Below are 21,572 nucleotides of genomic sequence, written 5' to 3' on the forward strand. Positions count from 1 at the left end.
TGGCTATGATGAAAAGGGCAAGAATTTGAAGAAGAGCCAAGCCTTGGCTTTGCAGTTTGTAGAAAAGTTCTTGGCAGTAGCAGCAGGGATTTTCCTCCTAAGGAGATGCATCCACTGTAATTGTTTTTAGAATGTCTTCATTTCTAAAGCTTGTGATTTCGCACTTGCCTGCTTTCGAGAGCACTATTTTCCTGTCTTTGCATTACTGGACATACTGTTGAGAAAGGACTGCTGGCTACAATGCCGTTGTAGGACCTTGGTTTGTGCATTTAAAATTCTACCACGTATCACAGAAACCAGTAAACCTTCCAGGCTCAACCTACCTGCCGGACTTAGTGGTGGCTTGTTTCAGTTTGAGCTTGCCTGGGCTCTTGACCTGCTCTGAAGCGCTGTGAGTGGGGAGTCTGAGTAGAAAACTCAATGAGCTGGGACAGAGCTCTGGCTGCCTGCAGTGGCTGTGCCCGGGCACGGCGCGAGCGGCTGGGACACGTGGGCTCTGCCACACACGGGCACCTCAGCGTGGCAGCACTTGCCATCTCCTTGTGTGTGACATCCTCATCGGGGGGAATTTTTAGACAATTTATTTCTGACAAAATCCATACTAGCATGATCTGCTGGAGATGTGTGAGAGGCTATAAGCTTTAGGATTTGATACCTCTTCTGGGGCTGGTAAATAGGATTACCACTCACAGTCTGAAGTTTCAGGTGTGAAGCTGAGAAAATAATTCAGTAAATATCTAGTCAATTAGCTTTATTAAAGTATTTTTGGACCTGGTTTGCTGAAGGGTATTTGCCTGTGACAGTGTTGTGAGAAGAGTGGTTGCTGCAAGTGCATTAACAAGTGGGAGCTGGGGGCAACACGAGGCTGTGAAAGGAGTCAGTGTTGTGATGCCTTCTAAGTTATTTGCAGCTCTGTTTAGCTGTCTGCTGTCATCACCAGTGCAGGCAGCAACAGCAGGATTTTGAAGTTCCCAGGTTGCTTTAATATTCGTTATTGACTGGCTGAAAAATCTAGTTCTCTGCAGATGACACTGCTGAATATTTCCAGCTGTTGTCAGTAAAACTATTTTCCTCTTTTTTCAGTGATTTATTCTGTAAGTTTATTTCTGCTTTTAAGGTGCAAGTATTTTTTGAGAAGTTACAACTTGACTTCAAACTAGTGACTTAAATTATGCATCAGATTGTTATTTAATGTGACATAACTGCAACAGAGTGTGATGGAACAAGAAGACCTGGCTAAGTATGAGGCTTGTGAGAGAGACAAATTAATCACTCATTTTCCTGATCATCTGTTCTTCCCACTGGCTGGAGAGATCAGTGTCCTACTCAAACTGCTAAAAGAAAGCTATCTGATTCCTTAAACTGATTCTCACCAAATTAGTATTTATTGTTGTTATACCTTAGATCCTCAAATCATACAAATTGCCAGTGGCTGTTTAAGCTTTTCAAGCCTAGTTCTTCTTCATTTCAGAAGCAAGAGTCAGCAGCAGGGAGTTTGAAGGACCATGGGTTGTCACTGGTACCAACACCTTCTGTTTGGAGTTTGGGAACTGTAATTTCAGCCAGGACCCTTTCAGCATGGTTCTGCTCTCCTGATCTCTAAAAGCTGGAAGAGATCAGCTTTGTAAATTTTCTGCCTGTGCATTTGTCTTCTGCATTCACAAATGATTATTTCAAGTCCAGTTTCTCAAATGATTTCACTAGCAGAATAAGAACCAACTCTCAAGTGTAATTGAGATGCCACTGTGTCAAGAAGACAATGGATGTCACTTCATCGAGGTCATCAAGCCCATTTCATGCAGTCAAAGGAACATCTGTACTATCTGATTACTCCAGAGGATTCAAATACTGCCACAATCACATATTATGTATTACAGACTTGTAACATGGAAGACTAAAATGCACACATTATAAGAGTCCAGCAGGGTGAAAACCAACCCAAAACCATGTGATGTCAGAGGAATTGCCAATGCCTTATATTCCTGCAACTGGAAGAAATTTGAACTGTGAGATTCTTGTGAAGTTGAATGTACCTCAAGCTACAGAGAAACACAAAACCTATTTGATGGTCCTTGCCAATCTGACCTCAAATATGTGGATTGCATAACTGTTTGTCAAGCAATATAAATCAGTCTAAAAAAAATCCTTAAACAAAACCCTTCCCCCAGGAAAAACTATCCCAAGTCCAATTTCCAGTCTTTTACAGGATAGTGGGAAAGGTAGAGAAGCATTGAAATTGTAGGTGAGAAACTTCTTTGTAACTCCTAAAGGCACCCTAGTGGGAGCTTGAAAACTGGGATTTGTATTTTATCAATAAGGCACAAGGTACATGCCTCTATTTAACCCTCTCTGAGAAGATTAGGAAAGAGAAGATACCTCAGTGTTTGGTGCTGGGCCTCTAGCCCTTCAAAGCACTCCAAGGATGCCTCAGTGCTAATTGAAGCTATCTGAAGGATACTTTCATTTTTTCAAGGAATTGAGCTTTAAATGAGAAGATGGAGTAGGCTTGGATAAATATTTATGCTGTGCACTAGCATATGGTGTTGTTGAAGCAGATGCAATTCAGTCTTAGAATTCTTATCTTATGCCAACATGTTACTGATTGTAGAAGAGCATAAATTACATGAGTTGCCATCTGTTTTCAATTACAGCATGAAAACACTGAGGCAGGTTGGGATTTTCCTTTAGCTGTGTTATCAGCTCGCTGCCGAATTCGATAATTACATTAGAGTGAGTTGAGAATGGATGTATTTGGTAATGTGAACACTCAGAAAAAGTTGCTGACAAACTGCTTTCATAGCTTGTCCATAAATAGAGAAGCAGCAGAGCTAAACATGCACTAGCACTACCCACAATGAATGCCACTGCTGTAGGGCTTGAACATAAATGTATATATAAGTTTCAAACACGTCTCTGTAAGTGCTTCATTTTCTGATAGTATTTATATATAAACTATAATATAAAGGTCCATTCTCCTCTACAGAAATGTGGAAACTGTATTTAAGCATCTATGACTTTAGAAAAATCTAATTTTAAGAAAATCTAATTTTTTTACCACAAAATCAGTCTGGTTTTGCAAAACCAAAGAAAATTCAAAGATGTTCTGACTCTGTCTTTCACTTAATGCAGCAGTAACCAGGACCTCGGATTTGGTTATGTTTGATCAATATCTGCTATTGTCTATCATGGAGATTGGAGAATGAATCGAGTAGGGTAGCATTAGCCTCAAACATCATTGAGATCATGCTTGAGAAGAGTGGTTTTTACATTACAGGGTCAAAGAATAGGTCGTGTTGGAAGGGACCACAGAGGGTCATCTGGTGCAACCTCCCAGCTCAAGCAGGGTCATTCTGGAGCACATTGCACAGGACTGGGCCCGTTCAGTAGGGGGGATTCCACAGCCTCTGTGGTCAATCTGCTCCCGTGCATGATCACTACACAGTAAGGAAATCCTTCCTTGTGTTCAAGTGGACCTTCCTGTTCTTCAGTTTTTGCCTCTTGTCCTATTGCTTGGAACCACTGCTAAGAGCCTGGCCCATCTCTTGGTACCCTCCATTTAGCCAGACATTAATTAGGTTCTCTTTCAGTCATCTCTTCTTGAGGCTTAACAGGCCCAGCTCCTTCAACCTTTCATTGTAAGAGACATTCTCCAGACCTTTGACTAACTTTGTAGCCCTCCACGAGACCCACTCCATTTTTTTCCATGTCTCTTTTGTACTGAGGAGCCCAGAACTGGACACAGCACTCCAGATGTGCCTCACTGGGGCAGAGGAGAGAGGCAGAATCACCTCCCTTGACCTGCTGCCAATGCTTTTCCTAATGCACCCCGGGATACCACTGGCCTTCTTGGCCACAAGGACATGCTGCTGGCTCATGGACAGTTTGTTGTCCATGAGGACCCCCAGGTCCTTCCCTGCAGAGCTGCTTTCCAGCAGGTTGGCCCCCACCCTGTACTGCATGGGGTTGTTCCTCCCCAGGTGCAGGACCAGGACATTTAAGAGCATAGCCATGGTGAACATAATGTTGAACAATTTGATGAACAGTTTGGATGGCTTTTTCATTATTATTTATTTAATCCTTAGTGGAAATCTTTCTAAAAGACTCTAAAGAAAAAATAAGTAAGGCTGTGCTAGTCAGTAGCATAATGGTTCAACAGAAGTTGGAAGAGATCAAATATTTGTGAATGTGAAAATTCTCAGCTCTGCCATCAAAAATGAGTTCTTGATTGGTTGTGCTTAACAACTTTTTAACATGTGAAGCACTCACCATGCTTTCCTGATCAATGAATGAATCTGTGCCTAGGCGTTCCTGTTCTGTGTCTGCCTTCTCTTCTTGGTCTGTGGTCATCCTTTGTTCAAGTAGTTTGCTGGTGAGCTGTGGTGATGCCTCCCTAACTGTCCCAAGGTTTCCACTTTCCCTGTGTGTATTTAATTAAACTCAATGAGTAATTCCCAAATTTTTAGATTGAATCTTTTTACCACTTCTACATTGGTTGGACCTACCCTAAAACCACATTACTCTTACTATACTGGGATTAATGCCATGAAAATTATCACAGTAACATGGTTCTGTGAGGATTTGGTAGCAAACTGCATTGCACCCTTCTCCTCTTTTCTGGGAGTTCTGTGAATTCAGCCCTCTCACCAAACTAGAGGCTTCTCTAACTGAAGAAGAACACAGTTTTGAAAGCTGCATTGTGTGTCACTGCCAGAACTTTGTTTAGTTGCCAGAAGGAGACAAGGTTTGGCAAATTTCTCCTTTGCTTTCATTGGAGGCTACTACAAGTGCAACAACAGAGTCTTTATGTCCTTGACAGCACAGTGTCTTTAGGTTGATTGAAATAATGGAAATTTTTTCCTCAGTATTGGGAATCCCAGTGCAAAATTGGATATATGTCTTTTGCCCTTTCACTGCACCATCTACTCTGTCCATTTTATTCCTCCTCTGTGCTGGAAGCCCTGTCATTGTGGAACCTCTATGTCGGGAGACTTGGAGACTGTTCCACTGGGCTACTGTGAACCTGCCCCATGGTGGCCACAAGGAAGTCACAGTTTAGATTTGGATTCTCCTCTTTTTTCCTATCACAAACCCTCTGTGCAATACTGACCATTTCCCACCAGAATTCTTGTATAGTGGTTTGGGTTTAAATAGAGATGGAAAATTTCAGAAAATCTGACATATTCTCAAACATGACCAAAACATTTGATGAGTAGATCTGTTTTGGCACCTGTACAGATACGTTTGCTAAAGTTTCTTTGTTTCTTTGTGGGAGGTGTGGCTCACATTATAAGATCCAGGTTTTCCAGTCACAGAGCAGAGATTTTGCAGACTGGGCCCAGTGGCTCCCATGCAGAAATGTTACAGCTCCCCAGGTTTCAAACGTCAGTTTGTACAGCTCTGCTCTTCCTAAGCCACCCTTCTCCCCCTCATGAAATATGTGTTTGTATTAACTCCAGATACTTTCTTTGTGATATCGCACTCTGCCACCCCTGCCCAGGTTGTAACCACCCTGCAGACAGACACTTTCTATTTCCAGTGTTACCATATTCCAGTCTCTGCTGATCTTTACGAAAATTCTCCTGTTATGCTCCATTTTTCATTAATAAATAATTAGACTCTTAATTGTGAAATTTTAGTTCTTTTAAAGCCACAATAAAGCTCCTGTTATCTTCTGACATGCCAGAATTTCATCCTACATTTCTACATTTTTGATGGATCTCAATTTTTTTTCTGCTTGTTTTCTTGGTTTGCCTTGCTTCTTTGTCCCACAGACTTGTATAAGGAAAAGTTTGTCTTGAAGAAATCTCTTCCGAGGCTGCAGAACTTCTGAAACTGTTTTGTAAGGTTAAGTGAACCCACCCTTGTGCATGAGCCTCAGAGTGCACAGCCACCACCAGGTAGTTGGGTCTGGGACTGTGCTTGCTTCAGTGGATAGTGAGCCTCTCTTCTTATGAGACAGTGGACATAAAACAGACTGAAAAATCAGCCATCTTTATCTTGTACTAGAGACCAGGTGCTTGCTGTGACTATCTGGAACTGCTCTATGATGAAGAAATCAAAACTTGGCATGTAAAAATTCACACACTGAGATATGAGGGGAAAGACCCCCCACCATGCAGTCGGGAACATTGACGTAAATGTCACACCAGCAGGATGTGAGCTGCAAACTGCACACACACAAAAAAAAAACAGAGAAAAATTCTTTTCATGATTGTCAGACCTGGTTTTGAACAACAGGATCCATGTTGCTCTCTATAGAGAAAGGAATTAAGACAGTGTGAATTCCCAGGTGAAATATAAAAATAGTGAGTTCAACTTTTTGAGTCTAAATTTCTCCTTTAACATCTTTCCCCCTGCCAAACAGGACACCAGTTTAACAAGGTTTTCTTGCTTATCCCAGATCCAAATTTTGGCCTGCAGAGAAGTATTAGGTTTCCAATGCCTCTGTGTGATTTTTCCTAAAGACTCTTTTAACAGACAGAGTTTTACTGGGCAATAAAATAACTTTTTTTCTCTTTACAACAACTGAAACCTTATGTGAGTACAGCAAGTTTCATAATATCTCAGAGCTCCTTTTTCCGCATCACAGTGGTGTGGTTGACTTTAGAATTGAACTTGTTTGTAGGCCTGTCACCTAAAATCCTGTTGGGCAACAAGTGACCCACTGTATTTTTGTCCGTATGTTGGCTCCTTCTCATCAATAGGAAATACAAATACAAAAAAAAAAAAAACCCTGCAGCTTCATTATTGGAGATCAGTGGATTTTCTAAATTTAGCCACATTATTTTAATAAATTATAATTTAAAAAATTCTTTCCAAGTAAGCGGTGTTTTATGACAGGATAATCCAGATATCTGAACATCCTGCCTTTATGAAAGTGTTTTCTTGATTTTTTCTGGAGTCTTACAGCTGTAATCATTCAGAAAGAGAGACAGCAGCACCATAGAACGGGGCTGTGCTTGTGTTTTGATACAACTTCCAAGTTCCTGTGTGGTGTGTAGGCCATTGGATGGCGAGATGCAGTGCCTGATGGAGCAGCTGGGCTCTCCCCCATGCTGGAGCTCTCATAGGCTATTGCAGGTCACTCCCAGGTAGCCCAGGCTCTCTACAGAGACTGCTGTCAGCTGAAAAACTGATCTGCAGAATGCCTGATATCTTGAAAAGGTTATCCTAAGTGTCTGTAAAAAATACATAGAATTAGTGGCCAGCTCAGCAAAAAGCTATCATTTTGAACTACTTTTGTTCTCAGCTGAGGATGAAAACCATTTTGTAGTACTTGGTTTAGTTGCAATACTCATTTCACTTGATTCCTTGGAGAGTTCCTAGATGCTGTTGGTTTTACAAGTCCGTGGCTATCTCAGCTCTCTGCCCTGAGCCCTTCAAGGATGCTGCTGCTCCCCAGCTGCTGCTCTATACACTCTTGCCTGCACTTCTCCCTCCTTCTCTTTTCTTGTTGCTGCTCAAGACACAAAGTGGCTTCCTTTCATGGTATAAGCAAATGATTCGGGAAGCATGTTGCATTAAAGCCAAGGCTCTGTTTAGCTAGCCAAACACATGGAAAAACAATTGCACTTTTGTCTGTGCAAACAGAGAGCAGCTGTTTGTCTCAAACAGCGCAGGCTGTTCCTGCTCATGACACGCTGGATACCAGAGGGTGCAGAGGGTGCCTTTCATGAATCTGTCTGCCCCTGTAATTCCCTTGCTTGCACTTCATGACTGTTTTTAACCAATGTGGGACTTAAATGAACTGCAGTTCAGCATAATTATATTTGACCGTGTAAGTAAACTGATACATGTTTTTAAAGTTCTTTATTCATTTTGTGCAATTTTGTTTTAGCAAATATGGTTTAGCTACAGATATACCAGGGGAAAAAAAAGACCCCAAAAGGTCAATCCAAGCACTAAAAGACATTATTTCTAAGATTAGACTCTGTTCTTCTGACACTGATGCAGTATTTTACCCAGAGCCATCTTTAGCCTTTCGAGTTATTTAACATTTTCAGGACTGTTCTGTGGTGGGTATCAAATTGCACTATACAATAAAAATGCTTATAAAGTTAGACATGCAGTCACTGGTTTGCTTTCCTGATGTGGTCCAGCCTGGTCCAGCTTTACCTGTGGGTATTTCTCACTGGGACTGACATTAAGTCAGTGATTTTACACACCAATTCCCAATTAGGGCCGTGGAAAGCAGTGACCTATATTCCCCTACTCCATATTTATGGATGGCTTGTGTTTCAGGGTATTATGTTCTTATGTTATTACTCTCCAGATATGTACAGATAGCATTAATTTACCTTTGTGAATAATTCCTGCTCAGCTGATCTGTCAGCAAAACTCCACCACTTGCAGAGCTGGGACTTGTGCAGCCCAAGAGACTCGTCCTCCAAAGCAAGAGCTGTTCTCATAGGCTCTTAGGTCAGCTCTTTTTCTTCTCTAATTTGTCCACTCTGTTTGTGGAGTTTACTCAGCAATGGTTTAATTCTCTTCCTGGTAAAGAAAAAAGACTTGAATTCCCACAGATTCCCATCATTTGGAAGGCAGGAAGGGAGGGAGAGACTATCTGAACCAATGATGAAGCCCTTGAGAATCTATGACTTTTTATGCTATGTGACATACTGTACTATGTTATAAAATAGATATTACTTTATTAGATGGGGGGTTTTTTTGTATTATGCAGTTTATAGATTATGTTGTTTAATTCACATTGAGGTTTTTTTTCAGTTGGAGACAAATTTGTTTGGAATACTATAAAAAATTCAGCCTCTTTTTAAAAATGGAAAGAAATATGTAATATATATGTAATGAAAATGTGTAATGAAGCCTTGCTCAGGCAAACCATCCACACCACTCTGCAGTTACAGGCCAAGATGGAGCACAAGAATGATGAACTTATATTTTAAATCTGTAAATGGAGTTAATTTTCTCTGCTATGGGTTGTAGCGTGCTCTGCAGGTACCTAGTTTCTAGCCCCCCTGATGGAACAGTGGGTCAGCTTCACACTGCTGTAAAGAATTAACAAGAAACTCATCTCTCAAGAGACAAAATCTTTTTTATGCAAAGCCTGGATACTTGCCTACTCCCACACCACCCGCTGTACAGCCAATTACACTTTCACTAGAGATATTTACAGAACTGAACACACATCTGCAATTTATTCTGTTCCATCCAGTAACCTCAGTTGTGGAGGAAAGGCCATGGTATGATTTTTTTAACCTTCCAGCAACATGCGGTTGGTTGTGAATTGTGAGGTTCCAGCTTTACTTTACTAATCCTATCAAGACTGCATGAACTCTTAAAAAAAAACGACCAACAACCAAAGATAAAAATCTAACTGGAAACATAACTTTTAGGGCCTCTGATTTTTATCTCTTTTCCTCATTCCATTGTGACAGTGTAAAGCTTAGCAGAATGAGAGCAAAAACTTCAGTGCTGCCTGTGTGTGCTTTTAAGTAGAAGTTAGTCTTAGATCTTAGGCTCTTCTGTGGTACCACATCCAGCACCTCTGCAGCCTGGCTTGTCTGCTGAACATGGGGATTCCTTTGCTTTATGGCTATGGGTGACCTATTAAAACAGAAGAAATCCTGTATCAGCATAAATGCAGGCTGTGTGTGTAAGTGTGTAAAAGAAGCTGAGCTCTGTGCTCTCTCTCCTCCACTGTTGTTCTCCTGCCTCAGATTTTTCTGCACTTGTTCTTACATAACATCCATCTTGCCATTGATTTCACTGGGACTTTAAGTTATCTGAAAACTTAAGGCTGCAGTTTACTGGTCTGTGTATGGTCTGCCAGGAAGGTTGTTCCTATCTTCACCTCCTTTTCATCTCCCTCTTTCTCTTTGCCTTCAGCCAGATATGTGTCTATTGCCTCCTTCCTCCATCCGTGTCAGGCACATCAAGGAACTTACTTTGCCTGGAGACAAGCCCTTTGATTTATTTATTTTTGCTGGCACGGGATGAAAAGGATGAAAAGGGAGTGGTGCCTGGCTTTGGTGTGCTGCTCCCAGAGCCAGCACAAAGGGACAGGAGCATCTCTTGGGACTGCAGGCACCAAGTCCTGCTATGAACCTTCCTCCCCCTTGAAAGGGGTTTGACATCTGAATCCACAGACTCCTTGGCAACTCAGGTTGAGTGTATCCCTTTCTGTGAGTAGAAAGAGTCATGAGGTCCCAAATCAGATTACTGATCCAGCTTTAAATAAGCAAACTTTTTTTTTCCACATTTCTTTTAGAAGTAAAATTATGTTTTGCACTCTAAAGAGAGGGAAACCTCACTGTCACTAAGAGTGCTGTCACCAAGGGTTTTGTATACAAACCCATGATGTGGTATGTGAGGCAGAAGGTGATGATGTGGTAATTGGCTGGGAAGATTTATTCAAGAAATCGAACAACTGGCAAGGCAAACCTGTGTGGTTTTCCACTTGTAAATAACTCCTTTCTAGTTGGCAACAGCAATGAAAAGTACAAATAGTGTATTTTTTTTTCCTTTGTGACAAAATAATGGCCTTAAATGGAAGTTTTTACTTTCACTCATTTCTCAATTCCTTCACATTTCATATTTAAATTAGATTTAAAAAAATGACACCTTGATTTCCATCTGTTTGCTTGGAGGGCAGTGGTGCTTGGGAGGCAGGAGTGGGAGGAATGTTTCCCAGTATCTGCAGAGGAGCAAGGGACATGCAAGGGGAAAAGGATCCCATTGGAAAGATACCACTTCTTTTAAAATGTTGGAGGCTTGGATGTCCCCTTCCTCCTTGCAGAAAGCTGGAAAGCTGTGTTTCAGATGTTATGTTCTTGTAGCACCTAAGCCTTGCCCAAATTTTGCTGAAATCTGTCAGCAAGACAGGAAAAGCCAAAGCAGCTGTATTGACTCTTGAAACAAGCAATGGTAAAGGCTGTATTTTCTTTTTTTTTCTTTTCTTTGTGTTTTCCTTCTCAATTTCAGGAGTTTAGTAACCTTCCCAGGTGAGAGCTGTGGCCTTACCACAGGAATCAATCAGTATGTTTTCAATTTTAGAACTGGCTCAGAGCTTTCAAAAGTATCTGAAGTGTGAAGTTTGATTTGTTGTGTATCCTGCTGATGACATCTCCAGGTCACTGACAATTGCAAGATGTTAACCTTTCAGCCCTGATTTCATGGGTACCCATAAGGAAGGGTTCTTACTGAGAGCATGGCCTGATATTTAATAAAAATCAGGATCTTGTGGGTCTCTCATGCACACAGAAAACAGATGGGTTTGCTAACCACATATGGAGGACTTTGCTCTGGAAGATCACAGTGAATTTCAGAATACCGTAATGAAACAATTATGAGTTTGAGCTATTCAAACCTCCCAGCTGATCCTTGTCCCTGCTGGATTAGTAGGACATGAAAAAAGCATTTAATTATAATTATTGAGGGTATCTGTATAACAGAAATATAAGCAGGCTGTCTCTTAATGGATTTAATTTTAATTTTCATTACCAAAAAGAAAAGCAAAATTATTACCATTAGGATATAATTTTCTTTTTGAAATAGTTATATTGTCAATTATGGTATGAATTCTACTCTATAAAATAGTCAAAATACACTTTTGTTTGAACAGCTCTGAAAGAAGTTATACCTAGAACCTTTTATTTTTGTTCTTAGGAAAATTACTAAACAACTTTTCAAGGTTGAAAATAACTCCTACATTTGCCTAACTCATAATTTTTACTTGATGCTAATAAGTTGGGTTTTTTTTTAAAGTGACTAAAAAGAAAACAATACATTTTTTCATGCATCTTGGGAATGCTTTGTCTTTAAGTAAAAATTATCTGTGTGACTTGGCTTCACATCAGATGATAAGAAATAGGACTCAAGGAAGCATGTCCCAAAGAATCCAAGTGTATGTAAATCACTGGGGATAGAAATGATGAACAGAGCAAGGGGTTAAATCCAGTCTGTCTCATGCTGGATGACTGAGCCTGCCTCGTTCAGACACAGCTTTCCCAACCAGGATGGCTTGTTTCTGTGCTAATAACTTCTGAGCTACCTTGGTCTCAAAGGGATGTGCTTTGCTGCAGAACATGGGCCTGCTTTGTGCTGTCAGCTGCTAGAAATCTGTTCTGGATCCATACAGAGTCCAGGAGGGGAATCCTGGCTGCTGCGGAGTGAAAAGATTAGTGCAAGACTGGATTTCACACTCTTTCTAGCATTTTTAAATATTTTCCTTCATACAGTTGCCACATGTACAGCAATATTCACATTTTCAGTGGAAATTAATTGGTGGCAGTGTTTTCAACATCTCTTTATGCTGTTAATTGCTGATGCCAGAGCTGCTATCAGTACCAAACAGCCCATCAAACCTTTTTGTTTGGTTGACCTTGTTGCTGCTGAAGGAGAAAACTCGAGTGTACTGGCACAGACTTTGTGCTTTGCAGTTTTAGACCCTGAATATTCCCATTGCTGCCTAGATAATGGGGTGAAGTATCAGTACTGCTGAAAACCAGTATTTTTTACCACTATCTTTACTGTGTCACCGCATAATCTAGCCTTGAATTTGAGAACTTCAAGCCTGCATTATTTGGTAACATTGATTGCTTTGCTACCTATTGGATCTGCAATTTTAGTACCGTTTGTACTTTCCTAAAGAGTAGTTAATAAACTAAACACCAAAAAACCACTAAAACCCCACAGTCAATCAAACAAACAAACAATCAAAAAAAGCAGAGTGGATTCCAGGCACTGATACTGGTACTGAAATGTAAATGATAAATCCTTTGAGAATGAGCACCTCACCCCCAGCAGCTGCTGGAGTAAAGGACAGTCCCCCGCCATGCCCAGCCACGCTGCCTCCTGGCAGTTGTATTCCTCTTAATCTGGGTGGGTTTTTAAAAATTTATCTCAAATTAAGGTGGCCATGTAATCATGGTCTTATCCTACTGTTTTGAGATATATTATCTGCTGACTGTGCATGGCTGTTACTTGCTTTATACCAGAGATGAACAGTTGGACTCACTGCATCTATAAATTTAAATGTCATTTTAGGGCAGTTGCAAACAATGATCACTTAAGTCACAGTTTGCAGTAGGAATTTCCAGTTTATAAACTTTCACAACACACTTCTAAAAAGCGTGCCTAGAAAAAGAAAGAACATTTTAAAAGGATTTTAAAGTATATTGCATTCAAAAAAGTCCAACAAGCAAGGCTTGGCTCTGTAGAGAAAGCTAACTAAAACTCACAGTGCAAACAGCATCTGAATATCCAAGGGTCTAGGCTAGCTGCCTATCATGTAAGAACATTCCTGTAGCATTTATTTAAGGTCATCCTGAGGCAGAACTAACAAAGAACTACTGACAGGTATGCAATGTTTTTATTTCATGATTGGCTTTAAGGCAGCTGGGCAGTTCCACACCCATGCCTGCAGCCAGTCTCTGCCATCCCTTGGAAGGAACCCACTGTCATCCTGAGCCAGCTCAGCTCCTGATCAGTGCCAGCTCAGCTGTCCAGCCCTGCTGCAGCAGCCCCTGCGAGGGCAGGGGCCGTGGTTTGGCCAGCAGGCAGTTGTCCCAGCAGGAAAATCAGGGGGTGTGGATGTACATCTGCAGGGCAGCTTGGCAGGACCGAGGAGGGGCAGGCAGCCAAAGATTGCCGTGGAGGAAAGAGCAATTACCAGTGAGGGGGAGGAAGGGTTGGACGGCTCCAAGTACAGCACAATCTTGATTTTGGCCAGTAAATGTTACGAAAATGAATTATTCTCGCCTCTTCTTGCCATCTTCAGTCCAATGATAAATGACATGATGATTCTCTGCTAACTTCTTTAAACTACAGGCTCCCAGATCCTTTTTGTTCAAATGTAAGCCTGAACTTGAAGTTTATCTTTTTATGGGGACACCTGGATTTGGTTAAACCTTCTGTATGTATAATGGAAAACCCACAGAAAGAGAGAGGTGCTTTTTCTGCTATCCCTGCTTGTATGAGCTGCTGTTTCCAATGGCGGGAAATTGAAATTCTCAACAATAAATGCTTATTGCTCCTATACTTAAAGATTTGAAATCAGTTAGGGGAGGGTTTTTTTTTTTTTTTCATTTGAGTGTTGCTTTATTTAACTATTATTAGTTCTGTGGTTTTTAGATCACCACATCCTGACCAACAAAATGGTCGGAATTTATTCTGGGCTGTGTCATTTCTTGAAGTCTGAGGGATGAAAAGGGATGGTTATCTCTTGTCAAGCTCCTTGGAGAGCAATGAGGAAATGAACAATAAAAGGTTCTTTGAGGCTCTTTTAACTGTAGTTTATCATCTATTATAGTTACTGATGTGTGGAAACCAACAGAAATATTTTACATGTTTGTAGTTACAAAGCCCTTAACAGCTGCAGCTATGAGCTGAGCACTTACAGCTTTTTGAAATGTGTTTTTATAAATGTAATGTTAAATCATTGTGTTTTTGTAAACCAGTCTCCTGAAGAAAATTCCTGAGAAAATAATATGGATTGACTCACCAGTCAGGGCTGGTGAGTGGCTGCTCACTTGCTCTTGCTTGTTTTTTAACTTCAGTAGAACAATACACAATATGAGCATTTTTGGGGCAGGACTGATGGTGACTAACATGCACAAAGCAGCACTGCATTTCATTTCCCCTAGTTGGATGCAGTGCTGAATGGGAAATCAGGGTGGGGAGAGGAAAACTGAGTGAGTTGAGGGCAGTCAGCACAATAAGGGCTTGGGACTGTGCAAACCTCTTTCTCATCACCAGGACTGGGGGACACAGCAAAGGGCTCCACATTTCTTCATCCCTGAGAGAGCCAGGTCTGGAATTTGCAGAGACTGCCCTCAGGAGCACTGGTCAAGTAATTGCTATGGAGAGAGCTTTCTACCCCCAGGGTAGTTGCTCTTTATTACCATCTCCTGTTCCTCATGGGTCTTTTCCTGCACTTTTAGGATGGGACTGTGCTCTTCTGTGCATTGCCCTCCCCCCTGCATTTGTCTTCTCATCTGTCCTGGGTGGACTTCTTGCATCTAATCCTCTCCACTGGGAATGATTTAGCTAATAAGCCATGTGGATCTGCTGCAAAGGAGGGCACGAAGGGGGCTGTTCTCAGCTACGCATTGCTGGTTAATTGTACTGCTAAAGGCATGTGATAACACAAACACTGAGAATGCAGACGTGTCAGCTCTTGTCTTCCACAAGAAAGTCACTCTTTGGCATCCAGACTGCTGTTCATGTTGTGCCTGTACCATCTGCCTTTACACCATTGCAGCCCTGGTGTGGGTCACTGGCTGGTCTGAGTCTATTCCTCTGGCAGGGACATTCCCCAAAGGGCCCTGAATGCCCCTGCCATGATCCAGCATGCAGATTTATCCACTGAACCTGGCCAAGCATGAGTCCCATGCATTGGGATTCCAGTAAGTCAAGAAGTCTGAGAATATGCAACAGTAAAACAAAGATCAGCCATTCAACTTCCAAAAACTGCTTTAAGCCTGAAGAGACAATGTTGTTTCTGCTGGTCTGTTTTAAATCAACCCAAATATTGTTTTAGAGCCAGAGCTATAATTCAGTAAAACTTGATACAATCTTGGAAAGGCATAGAAAGTATTAGGAAATACCACTGGAAGTTGAAACCTACAGATACTGCAATAATCTGCATTTTAAACTAAATAGACATGCCAGTTAAATACTAATAATTGGACACACTACACAGGATGACGGGTTACCTTTTTAACAAAAATCCTTAAAATTTAGAAGGCTTTGTCTGCATGCAAAACCAGAACCATTTTCCCAATGCTACTTGCAGATGAAATATTTATATATAGGAAAGGTTACTGCCATGAGAATTTACTCAGTTGTGTCACTGATTGCCATACTTTGGGGATCATTCAGTCTACTGGTAAGGCTACTTCCAGGATCTTCAGCTCTGCAGAGGAGTTCTGAGGGTAAGGAGTAGGGTGCAAGGGTCTACCATCCCTTCAGGAGCTGCTGCCACTCTTCCTCTGCAGAGGCTCTAAGAAGCAGAGATTAAAGTAATTGGTGACATTTTTAATGAAATGTTACATTTTTGGATTGGGTTTGCTTCCTCTATAATTTTTCTTAAATTGATAGCTACATTCTGTCCATTTTGCAGAAATACAAATTGAGTTTCACCACACATTTTACTTGAGAGGGAAGTTACTGGCACACAAAAGTTAAGTGACTTGGCATGTGAGAAAGTCTGCTTTGGAGGACACCAGAGCTGCTTCCCACCTCTCCCACACCGTTTCTGTCTTGTGCTTCTGCCTAAATAGGAAAAGTGAAAAATCACAGACTGATAGAATTATTACTGCTGGGAAAGACTGGTTGCTCTAATAGCATCAAGTCCAGCCATTAACCTGACACTGACGTGTTCACCACTAAACCTTGTTCCCTGGTGCCTTGTCCGCAAGGGGTTTTTGGCACTTGCAAGGATGGTGGTTTTATCCCTTCCCTGGGCAGCCTGAAGCAATGTCTGACCACCTGTTCTGTGAAGAAATTTGTTCTCATATCACAGAATAAAATAGGTTGGAAAAGACCACTGAGATTGTGTCAAAGCTATGACCAAACACCATCCTGTAAACCAGACCTGGCACTAACCCTCCCCTGGTGCAGCCTGAGGTTGTTTGCTTTTGCCCTGTCATTGTTACCTGGGAGAAGAGACTGATCCCACCTGGCTACAGCCTCCTTTCAGGGAGCTGGAGAGAGTGACAAGGTCTCCCCTGAGCCTCCTTTTCTCCAGGCTAAACACCCCCAGCTCCCTCAGCTGCTCCTCACCTGAGCTGTGCTCCAGACCCTTCCCCAGCTCTGTTGCCCTTCCCTGGACACACTCCAGCCCCTCAATGTCCTTCTTGTAGTGAGGGGCCCAGAACTGGACACAGCTCTCGAGGTGTGGCCTCACCAGTGCTGAGTACAGGGGACAATCCCTGCCCTGGTCCTGCTGGCCACACTGTATCTGATCCAGGCCAGGGTGCCTTTGGCCTTCTTGGCCACCTGGGCACACACTGGCTCATGTTCAGTCCCTGTTATCAGCATCCCCAGGTCCTTTCCCAAGGGCAGCTTTCCAGCCACTGTTCCCCACCCAGCCTGTAGGACTGCCTGGGGTTGTTGTGACCCACACAACCCCCTGGTGTGCAGGACCTAGGACCTGGCCCTGTTGAACCTCATAAAACTGAGCCCACAACTGATCTGGAGTGTCCATATAAAATAAAGCATGAAAATTTCTGGTGATACTGTTTTGCAGCTTCTTTCTTACAGATTCAAGGTGACTTATGGGTAAGATAGCCTCCTAATGAATGTATTGTTTCCATCAAAACATCAGGATGATATTATTATTCAATTAGGCTCCATATTTTTATAATTAAAATTACAGATCTAGACACTGCACACACTTTTTACCAAACACTGTAATGTTATGATTATATACAGAGAAGTCTTAATGTTTTTGAGGAATCAGTATTATCTTTCTTTTCCTGCATTTTTTACCATGTTGATGTGATTTTCTCTATGTGTTTTAAGATGTACAGTGATGTTGGTCAGTATATTTCTATCAAGAATATTTTGCTTGAAAATATCCTATGATCAAAAAAAACCTCCAATGTTTGTATTTGTTATAGCTTTTACAACCAAAATACTAGCATATTTGAAATTAATTAATAAGCCATACTTGGTGAAGGAAATTAAAACCAATCACATGGCAGTGACATTTTAATCTGTCCTAGTACTGACTTCGTCTTCCATGATATTATTTCTTAAAATTTGGATCCATTTGGTTCATGTTACACCGTTGGAGGTTTTGGCACTGCATCTAATGAAGTCATCATCCAGACCTTGCCCTGAGCCTGGAAACATGATGCATGTTTTTACTGTGATTACCAAGAGCTGACTAAAGTGATTTCTAAGAAACGTTTAAGACAAACTAAAGGTAACAGACTGTAATAGCCAGAGCTGTCTTCATAGAAACATAAAATGGTTTGGGATGGAAGGGAACTTAAAGATCATCTTGTTCCAACCACCTGCTGTCAACAGAGACAGCTTTCACAAGGCCAGATTGCTCAAAGCTCCATCCAACCTGTCCTTAAACAGTTCCAAGGATGGGGCATCCACAGCTTCTCTGAGCAGCCTGTGCCAGTGCCCACCACACTCATAGCAGGGCATTTCTTCCTGGTATCTAATCCAAACCAAATCTATTTCAGCTTAAAGCCTTTCCCCCTTGACCTGTTATTCCTGGCCCTTGTGAAAATAGTCCCTCTCCATCTTCCTTGTTGGCTCCTTTTAGGTACTGGAAGGCCACAATAAGGTCACCCAGAAATCTCATCTTTTCCAGCCTGAACAAACCTAATTCCCTTACCTCAGTTCCTTACAGAAGAAGTGCTGCATCCTTCTAATCACCTTTGTAGCCTCCTTTGGACTTGCTCCAACAGTTGTCTTTCCTGTGCTGGGGACCCCTTATCTAGATGTCACATGGTTTGCAAAGCATCATTGATACCGTAAAATATCACTGATACAAGAAAAAATAACATTGCTGTGAGAAAAAAATTATTGACATTGATAAATGATTGATGCACTTCAAAAGTTCAAAGATGGGAAAGTTGAATTCCACTGATTTGAAAGTTGAATTGATGTTTCTAAAAAAAAGTAAAAGAAAAGAAAATTAACTTGCCTGATTAATTTTAAGAAACGTGAGGGCTTTCAAGAGTACCAAATGAGATGATGTCAAGAGTTCTGGAGGTATTACTTGCCCAGGAGTTGATAGTACATCTGTGTAATTGACCTAACAAAATAAAGTCTAATGCATAACTCATTTTGCTGCTTGCTTTCTCCTCAGGTTTGCCAATTTGTCGTGTCTGTCAATGGCCTCAATGTTCTCCATGTGGATTACAGGACAGTAAGCAACCTCATCCTGACCGGCCCTCGAACAATTGTGATGGAAGTGATGGAAGAAGTGGAGGCCTGAGAAGGCACAAAACACCTCTTGCTGCACATTTTTGTGAGACAAATAGCAACAGCCATGGAGTGTCATGACACAAGGCAGCAGAATGTTGCTGTGTCTAAAGAGATGATTTTGCTTTTAGGGGAGGGGGCTCTCTTTCCTTTAACAATAATAGCACTGGTGATTATGCTAAGATGTGAACAATAGATACCAGCTTATTTTCACTATGGACTTCTCTGTGCCCAACAGAGACAAGATCAGGGCCTTCAGGTGGCCTGTCCAGCCATGGCTGCATCGGTCAGAACGGTTTCCAGCCTAAGAGGCCGTGCATATTTCCTCACAGGCCACTGCTGGAGCAAAGCACTTCAGGAGGTGAAAGAGCCAGGCACTGTGGGGTCAGGGTGTCACAGATGGTTTCCATGAGACGCTGACATGGATAAACATTGTCCTGGTCTCCAGCTTTGTCCCTGGAGCACGTGCAGTCACAGCTGCTCTTTCCTTGGGCTGAGGGACAGCTGATGGAATTCTGGCTTGATTGCAGTGAAACACGAATGAACTGCAAATGCATGAGAAAAGGTGTCTGTGCTCTGTAGAGGATAGTCTGGTATGAATGCTTGGGCCTTACTGATTAAGTGGGTTAGTCTAGAAAGAAAATGGAAAAGCGTGTGGTCTTTTACAAAAACCGCCTTTGAAAATTGGTCTTTTGGTTTCAATGCTTGTGTGCTGGATTAGGTGCTTGAGCATAAAATATTGATTTTGAGGTTTTTTCCATACCTGTAAAGAAAAGGTGCCTCAGTCTTACTATCCATCATTTTGGAGAAATTTTGGACACCTTAATTCCCAGAGGAGGAATATTTGGCAGGTTGTAGTGGGAAATTCAGTGTTAGCATAAGGAATGATACATCCAGATTCTCCAGTAGCAAAAGCACACTTCAAATGGAAGCAATGTACTTGAATGTACATGAAGCTTATCAGCACTTTCCAATCATCTGATGTTTTGCAAAGAACCACCTTCCCTCATGAGCTGCATTTGACACTGTTACAAATAAAACATTGTATTTAAATGACTTGTATTGTTTCTCAAACAGTAGGATTTTTCATTGATGAATTAATGAAAGAAATATTTTTTAAAAACATATATAAAAATTCCGTATTCTGCAGTTAAGTGACTCTTCAACTCAATGTTAAGGGGACTGCATGGGTTTTCTTTGATCTTTGAACTGAATGAATACATCCCGCTCCACAAAATTATATATACATTTTGCAGACTTTCTCTGCTGTCTAAATTTTACAATTAAAGCTTGACTTTCTATATGCACATATCACAAATCATCCAATTCTGGGGTGGGGGAAGTATTTTTCCTCAAATAATTTTGAAACATGTTTTGTATTAAAAATTGTTCTCACTAAATAAATTGCTCCTTCAGTATGTTTTTCATTCACTCAAACACTTTTACTTCAGAGATACAGCAAGTCTTCAAACCATGTATTCCTGCATCTTTGTAGGAAGAAGTCCTTGTGTTCTTTGTTTATGGTTTGTATATCTGTGGTTGTATTTTCATCAAGAAAACTTTTCATATTCCACTAAAATGCAGCGCTGCAGGGAGGTACAAAACTGCAGCTGCTTACTTGATACTAACCAGGCGCCAGAGTGTTTGGAGGGTTTGTTCAAACTGTCATCAATGGCACTTCTGAATCCCAATTGTACTCCCCAAAATTTTGGTATTGTGGTATATATGCCACAGTGGGTTACATTTTACAGGTCATCCAAAATACATAGCTGGGCACACAGTGTTATATTAGATTGTAATAACTGTCCATGGTATCCACACAGAACAGTTGGAAACAATCTTGATGTTCCAGAAATGTTTCAGTATACTATAAGTATTTTGAGTTTGGGAATCTAGGAATCTTTCTCCAAATATTTCTCTTTATTTTTTTTTAAATTTTCTCTTTTTTTTTTTTAATTTTATTTTTTTCCCCCTGGGTTGTTTTGGCGGCTTAGCCCCTTCAAAATATAAATTCTGCATGTTAGGTTGTTTTGGTGGCTTAGCCCCTTTAAAATATAAATTCTGCATGTTAGGTTAAGTTAAATATTACAATTGAAGGATTTTCTTACCAAAATGCTAATGATTATCTTTAATGCCATCATGGGTTCATCTGTATTACATCTCTTGCCTTAGTTAATATTCTGCTAGAAGTTCTCTGTAGCTTACAGATAATTAAGAAACTGGGTCAGAATTTGGCTTAATAATGCATTACAGAGTGCACTTCAGACTGGAGCAAAAAGAGTGGGAATGGGGGCAGGGAAAAATCTGTGCATTTCATTATGTTACAGATTGGAGATGGCATCTTGATTCACAAGATACATTAGTCTCTATCACAATTTGAGCACAGCTACTTGCCTTCTGTTTAACAGGGATTTCCATATTGTGTTCTCAGCTTGACTGACAACCCGGGATTTAATGAATTCTTTCCCTCTTCAGAGTGACAAAGGTATTCAAATTGCGTCTGCAATGACATTGTATTTTGGAGGAAAGGATGGAAAGTAAACAATTAAGCTATGAAATGTATAATTTCCAGTTAAATTGCAGTTTGTCTGCACATAGTGCTGCATATGCTCCCAGACATCCACAGCAGTCAGAGTCAGACTCTCACGCACTTCAGAGGGCAC

General features: G+C 41.1%; 1 protein-coding gene and 1 long non-coding RNA gene across 6 annotated transcripts in view; one reads left to right on the forward strand and one right to left on the reverse strand.

Annotated features, from left to right (window-relative positions):
* Nucleotides 1-19,965, forward strand: part of DEPTOR (DEP domain containing MTOR interacting protein) — a 75,769-nt gene extending 55,804 nt beyond the window's left edge. The window contains exon 9 of the mRNA XM_064395664.1: nt 18,794-19,965. Coding sequence (XP_064251734.1) covers nt 18,794-18,922 — 129 coding nt within the window. The 3' untranslated portion in view covers nt 18,923-19,965. The remainder of the gene's footprint in view (nt 1-18,793) is intronic.
* On the reverse strand, nt 674-18,798 carry LOC135284268 (uncharacterized). Of its 5 annotated transcripts, none has more exons than XR_010349704.1 (5): nt 12,011-16,911; nt 9,348-9,564; nt 8,298-8,490; nt 4,267-4,417; nt 674-1,606 (listed from the first exon to the last, which is right to left on the reverse strand). It is a non-coding gene; the product is annotated as an uncharacterized LOC135284268 (long non-coding RNA). The 5 variants fall into 5 exon arrangements; XR_010349706.1 differs by adding an exon at nt 18,317-18,798 and having other exon boundaries at nt 700-1,606; nt 8,298-9,564; nt 12,011-12,121; XR_010349702.1 differs by adding an exon at nt 18,317-18,798 and having other exon boundaries at nt 700-1,606; nt 8,298-9,564; nt 12,011-15,961.
* Nucleotides 19,966-21,572: the final 1,607 nt, after the last annotated feature.

The sequence above is a fragment of the Passer domesticus genome, chromosome 1 (genome assembly GCF_036417665.1).
Source record: "Passer domesticus isolate bPasDom1 chromosome 1, bPasDom1.hap1, whole genome shotgun sequence".
NCBI lineage: Eukaryota > Metazoa > Chordata > Aves > Passeriformes > Passeridae > Passer > Passer domesticus.